General features: G+C 45.6%; 1 protein-coding gene across 1 annotated transcript; it reads right to left on the bottom strand.

Annotated features, from left to right (window-relative positions):
- Nucleotides 1–2,024: 2,024 nt before the first annotated feature.
- On the bottom strand, nt 2,025–6,250 carry LOC311202982 (ATPase family AAA domain-containing protein 2-like; the record flags this gene model as incomplete). The annotated part of the gene is made up of 7 exons (XM_084277620.1): nt 2,025–2,383; nt 2,821–2,911; nt 3,388–3,547; nt 3,889–3,977; nt 4,245–4,419; nt 5,768–5,883; nt 6,122–6,250. The coding sequence occupies 7 exons, from the start codon at nt 6,248–6,250 to the stop codon at nt 2,025–2,027; spliced, it is 1,119 nt and encodes a 372-aa protein (XP_084133746.1).
- Between the last annotated feature and the right edge of the window lie 324 nt (nt 6,251–6,574).

Raw genomic sequence — 6,574 nt, 5'->3', positions numbered from 1 at the left:
TCACTCAGGACACACGTCTCTAGATCTCTTCACCACCCGTCCACCCCAATTTTCAGCACATCTGAAGTGTAAGTAGCTAGGAGACCTCTGTATCTCTCAAGTGTAGCTGAAATTTGCCTATTCTTACTGGAGGTGAAGGAAGGAAGGAAGGAGGGAAGGAAGGAAGGAAGGAAGGAAGGAGGGAAGGAAGGAAGGAGGGAAGGAAGGAAGGAGGGAAGGAAGGAAGGAGGGAAGGAAGGAAGGAGGGAAGGAAGGAAGGAAGGAAGGAAGGAAGGAAGGAGGGAAGGAAGGAAGGAGGGAAGGAAGGAAGGAGGGAAGGAAGGAAGGAGGGAAGGAAGGAAGGAGGGAAGGAAGGAAGGAGGGAAGGAAGGAAGGAGGGAAGGAAGGAAGGAGGGAAGGAAGGAAGGAGGGAAGGAAGGAAGGAGGGAAGGAAGGAGGGAAGGAAGGAGGGAAGGAAGGAGGGAAGGAAGGAGGGAAGGAAGGAGGGAAGGAAGGAGGGAAGGAAGGAGGGAAGGAAGGAAGGAAGGAAGGAAGGAAGGAAGGAAGGAAGGAAGGAAGGAAGGAAGGAAGGAAGGAAGGAAGGAAGGAAGGAAGGAAGGAAGGAAGGAAGGAAGGAAGGAAGGAAGGAAGGAAGGAAGGAAGGAAGGAAGGAAGGAAGGAAGGAAGGAAGGAAGGAAGGAAGGAAGGAAGGAAGGAAGGAAGGAAGGAAGGAAGGAAGGAAGGAAGGAAGGAAGGAAGGAAGGAAGGAAGGAAGGAAGGAAGGAAGGAAGGAAGGAAGGAGGGAAGGAGGGAAGGAGGGAAGGAGGGAAGGAGGGAAGGAGGGAAGGAGGGAAGGAGGGAAGGAGGGAAGGAGGGAAGGAGGGAGGGAGGGAGGGAGGGAGGGAGGGAGAACAGTATTAGTAAAAAAACATTGAGGTGGGCACTGAAACACGTTCCCCGTATCTGAAGTGCACAATTGATTGGTTAAATTACAGCTGTACCCGAAGGATGTGTAAGATTTACACAGTCCTTCTCATTGTTTGAATTGTTTGGATTTTCTAGTCATCATTCTGCACTAGCACGAAATACATTTGTCAAGAGCCCTTGTTGTGTGCTACACTGTTGTGCCTTTGCTGGCTGAAGTCCAAGATCCCAGAGACATAACCAAGCTCAGCAGGTCAGGTTTCTCTGGACAGCACAGCGACAGAGATAGAGAAAAATAACTGACCCAACAGTAGCGACAACAGTAAATCTTTTCAGCTGTTAGCTTATACAAGCTGCACATTAAAATGTCTGAAGATCAGCATAAACAGTTACCCTCTAGGATGGAGGAACTGCCTCTCTTCTCTTCTGGGTCTTTTATGCGGTGGCATTTCTTCAAAGGTTGATGGTGATCCTGGTAGGATATTTTCCAGAGATTAGCATAATAGCAGTTAACAAACCTCCATTTGTCTGGGGTGGAGCAAGTTTATCACTTTACAGACTCTCACCAATGGACAGACTAAACCGGCTCAGGCCTGAGGCTGTCATAGGCAGCACCTCACATCTGCTGGGCAAGCCGAGCCCCAGCGTATATAGTGCTAAACCACTCTGATCTCATGTACAAGTGTGCACTGCAATCCACAGCCAGTCAGGTTAAAACCCTAGGGTTAGAAATCATGGCAGCTAAAGCAGTATTTAGCTTAAACCACTTATACGTGACTTGTGGGCCTGACATTCCTCAGACAGGCATTAGAAGCCTTCCCTTCTGCCCCTAGTTAAATGTTTTGAAAGAGCTACCTTGTACATTCAATCTGAGATCCATATTTACACCTGAGAAATAGGATGTTAGCTACTGCCACAAACAGGATGCTGAAGTAGAGAAGGCTGTTGTCGACTGCATATTGCAAGTCATCCACAGCTCCCATCCCACACTTCAGTTTAGAATCCAGAACACAAACTGTGCGTGGTATTCCTGCAATGAAGGTGTGCCCCTGCCTGTTACACAGTGCTGCTGCCATTCCGCTGGAGAGGCTGGTGGATGGTGATGGCACAAATGAGCAGCTTTAGCTTTGGCAGAATGTTAAAGGAGTGAATGCTACTGTTGTACCTTGTTGGTGGTCCTCCTGTAGCGCAGACTCTGCATGGGGAAATACTCTCTGCAAGGCCTGTAAAATCCTTGCGAGGGAGTTTTCAAGCAGCGGTTTGGAAACAGGACATAGCGCTCGCCCAGGGGAAGCCAAAGCCCTCTGTGAAGCTGGAGTAATCTTCTGCATAGCCACAAGAAAATCCTCTGCTGTTATTTCAAGAGAAGCAACATCGATTGGCAGCTTCTCGTTACTTTCATAGATCTGAGGATAGTGGCGGCGCAAAGCACAGAGAGCAGCTTCAGCACATAAGGCTCGAATGTCAGCACCGCAATACCCTAAGAAACAAGACAAAAGCCAAATGGGACATCAGTCTCAGGCAGCACACCACTCAAAGCCCAGGTTTCTGAAGTGCAATACTGAGAGACTTTGCCTGCAGCCAACAATTCACAGGTTAACAGAGCACTTCAAGAGGCACCGCGCTGCAGAGAAGGTTTGTTACGTAGCTCGCAGCCTGGTCTCCCACCCTTAGGAAGCAGTCTCCTCATCAGAACTTTGCTCCTGAGGAAGATGCCCCAAACCCATTCAACGTTCTCAGAGACACAAAAAGAATATTCACGAAAAGAAAAGAATCTCTTCACTTCTCCCACGCCGTGCCAGGTGCCTCACTGCCACGCTGTGCAGCAAGGTGCAAGAGCCTGGGTACTGCCTGGTAGAAGCTCAGATTCCTTCGGACTCAGCCACGTGCAGAAGCTCACTTTGTTTTCAAACTTACCAACACATCTGTCAGCGAGCTCTTGCAGGAACGTGCCTGGTGGCTGAGGCCTCCAATGTTGTGTGTGAATCTCAAAAATCTCCTTTCTAGCCTGGAAAGAAAATGGTTGTGGTTTGTCCTACGTTTTCTCTTAAAAAAAGCCAACCAAACCAACCAACACAAAAAGCCCCAGATCCTCACATGAGTACAAATAGAGAGCAGTGTCTAGGTGGATACAGTACATAAACAAACAGGAACGTCTTTGGGAATGAAAACAAGTTCATTCACTCTGGCACCAGCCTTGGTAAAAGTTTTTCCTAGCAAAAAAGGAATGCTTGTGTGCACAACATTTCTTTCCTTTTCAAGATGTGAAAGCAGTAATTTATAGTTAATTGAGACATTTACTGCCAGAGTCACATACAATCACAGAGACCCAGTACCCGACCTTACTGCCAATGCAGCGTGGCTTTTGTCCAAGTTGTCAACACTGATTTTCACCTGAACTGCTCTGCAATACCGCACTGTGACCCTGGTTCTGTTCTCAAGGACTTTGTCACACCAACATGAAGGCTGAATTTCAATTCTGACCTTTGTATCTGGCAAGCTGAAGAAGAACTCGCGGTCAAAGCGTCCAGGTCTTCGTAAAGCAGGATCTACAGAATCCAGCCTGTTGGTGGCTCCGATTACCACCACCTCTCCTCTGCTGTCAAAGCCATCCATAAGGGCCAGAAGAGTTGTTACGACAGAGCTAAGGGAAAAAACAGAATTTCCAGTCACTGGTTTACAACATTTTCTGATATTCTACACAGTCTTCTCCAATGATGACTCAAAAAGAACAAGCTTTTATCAGTGAGACACTGGTTAGCTAAAGACCCATTGGAAGACATAAAGAAACTGATAAGCTAATACAGGCCGTGTGCTCCTATCAAGCTTAGTGAATTGATTTCAATTCTTGTTGAAAAATACTCTGTAATTTAGCAGCAATTACTGGTTTGCAGGATCAATTCCCGTGACACAGCGTTAAACAGGTTCTGGTCTTCTTTTCACAGAGGTCGAGCAGCTTCTATGTAGATGCAAAAAAGGCACTACCTATGAATCTGGTCTTGTTTGTCGGACCGCACAGGAGCAAGGCCGTCTATCTCATCAAAGAAAATGATTGAAGGTCGCATCTGGTAGGCCTAGAATGGAAACACAGGATCCTGACATCATAATGCAAGCACTATTTTAAGGAGAAAAAATCCTTAAACGGGTTTGTTTCGCATGGTTTTCCCATTTGCTCTATTTCTCTTTCCCAATACAGGTCAAGACCTCATGCCCCTAAATAACCCAGTGCAAAAGGAAACACTGACAAAACACGAAAGAGCAGGGAGTTCTTCCTAAAAATACTGACCACAGAAGTTTACAGTTACCACTCGGACAGAACACAGGGCACATTCCAACCTTACCTGATCAAACAATTCACGAAGCCGTCGTTCAGTTTCCCCTGCCCATTGACTCAGGCAGTCGGCACCTTTTCTCATAAAAAAGGCAATTCTCCTGCCACCTCGGCTATATTCGTTAGCCAGCGCACGAGCAACCAGTGTCTTCCCAGTTCCTGGTGGACCGTAGAACAGACAGCCTCTGCAATGAAAACAAAACACAACCCCACAAAACCCCCATTAAATTCACATATGATAACCCCCCTAATGGAAAAATACCTATTACAACCCCCATCCCTAAACTACACACCTCTTCTCTCCTAACCAGAACTAGCGGCAACAGCTGAAGAGGGAGAAGGCAAAAAGAGATGGAAGTTCCGGGTTCCAACGCAATTTAACAAGGCAGGAAGTGCAATTGATAGAGAGGAGAACGGAGATGTACAAACCTTGAGAGCACATCATAGCATCCCAGAAGGACACTTCCAAAACTGCCCACAAACTAGCAGGGCAGGTTACAGCACAGCACAGCCAAGCAAGAATAAACCTTAGCACAAAATCCCAGACTGGCATAACTTGGGAATCACCAGTTCATTCTTCAGTGATATGCTAGAGAGACCAGCATAACTTGGGAATCACCAGTTCATTCTTCAGTGATATGCTAGAGAGACTGGCATAACTTGGGAATTACCAGTTCATTCTTTAGTGATACACTGCATTGAAATGCTTGTCTTTGCAGAAGGCAAGATTTGACAGTGAAGCATTGCACTGTCCCCTCAAAAGCTCTAAGTTACTGGATTTGCTCTCCCAGACCATGCATTGCTGATGCTAAAAAAGGTGCAGGTCTAAGGCTGGGAGAGAAAACTGCATTTCCAGATAAATACAGTCATCAGTGAGAACAGCTGAAACGTTGCTGTTTCAAAAAGAATTTCAGTGCATAAAGAAGCCAAACCCTGGAAGACTTTCCTTCCGTTATTTGTAATACTTTCAAAGTGACTGAAAGCAAAGAATTTGAAGTCCTATTTCACTGTAGCACAACTGAACTTTGCTGACCAAACACATACAAAGCTAACAATTACATCTCTACTTATTTCCTGACACAGAACTAATTTAGCAGCATAATAAGTGGACAGACTCTTATTTTACCCCAACCACAACCACCACTGCAACGCTGTGGCTGCAATTCTCAAAGTCATGCTTGATCACTTGCAACAAAAGACTCTTGAGAGAGAACACTGGACTTGCAAGCAATGAATTACAGTTGACTACTGGTATAGTATTCCTTCCTGCTTGTAAACTAATCAAGTTGGCTTGTACCTCAAACTCAAAACAAGAACACCCCAAGCCCGCCTTTTAAAGGCAAGGCAGTGACAAAAGATGCCCTTGCTGCACCTGGATTCTAGATTCTACCCATTTTAAATAAATTCTTTTTTACTACTGCTAAGAAAACCCACCAACAAGGCTGAAGAGTTTGAAGCATGGAAACATATTGATAGCTCAGTTGAATACTCTCAGGAAAATGGGTTAATTAGAATGTACACAGTATCTGTTACCTTGGAGGCTGAATTTGGAATCTCTCAAAGACTTCTGGGTAAAGCAGCGGTAAAATGACCATCTCTTTCAAAGCTGAAATGTGGTCAGAAAGACCACCCACACCATCAAATCGTACCTAAAGAGAAAGTCAACAGAGCACATCTCATACATCACAGAAAGCTACCACCTTGACAAGGCTCCATCAGAAAGTCTGTGTCAGCACAAAGAAGAGCTCTGGGCAGTTTTCAAATTGCTTGAGAGCAGAACTGTAAACCCCCTTTCCATTAGGGGGGTTACCCATAGGCAGCATGTGACTGGAAGCTTTCAGAAACACTGCAAACACCTCTCTGGCACGCTGATCTAGCATTACTTACTGAATGGCCTGTTTGCATTGGATCAACATCAGCCAGACTTGCTCCCCTTTTCCTTCGATCTTTCTTGAGGTTTAGTGGAAGACACCTGATTTGAACGAAGGAGAGGAAGAGGAAGGCATTTGTTAGCATGCAGCTAGAAGATTTTTACATTTATAATGACAGCAGGTGAACCCAGAAGACCACCTAAGTGAGATGAACCTCAAAAAGAGGTAAATATTTGTTCAAATGGTTTACATTTAATGTCCAAGAGTAAGCAAAGGAAAATGGTCACTCCAGACATGAAGCCAGGCTAACTGACAACTCTTAGCGCTTACGAATATCCATGGCAGACCACACAACACACAGATGAATGCAAGCTGTGAACAAGGAGTTCCACAGATGCAGACTGTGAACTGACCATGACTTGGGTGATAGAAGAACCCCCCAAAGCACACTTTCAAGTACACACTAAGT

This window comes from Gallinula chloropus, assembly GCF_964237585.1.
Source record: "Gallinula chloropus genome assembly, chromosome: 33".
Classification (NCBI taxonomy): Eukaryota; Metazoa; Chordata; class Aves; order Gruiformes; family Rallidae; genus Gallinula; species Gallinula chloropus.
Note: the sequence above shows the minus strand (reverse complement) of the source record. Positions and strands in the feature narration are given on the sequence as shown.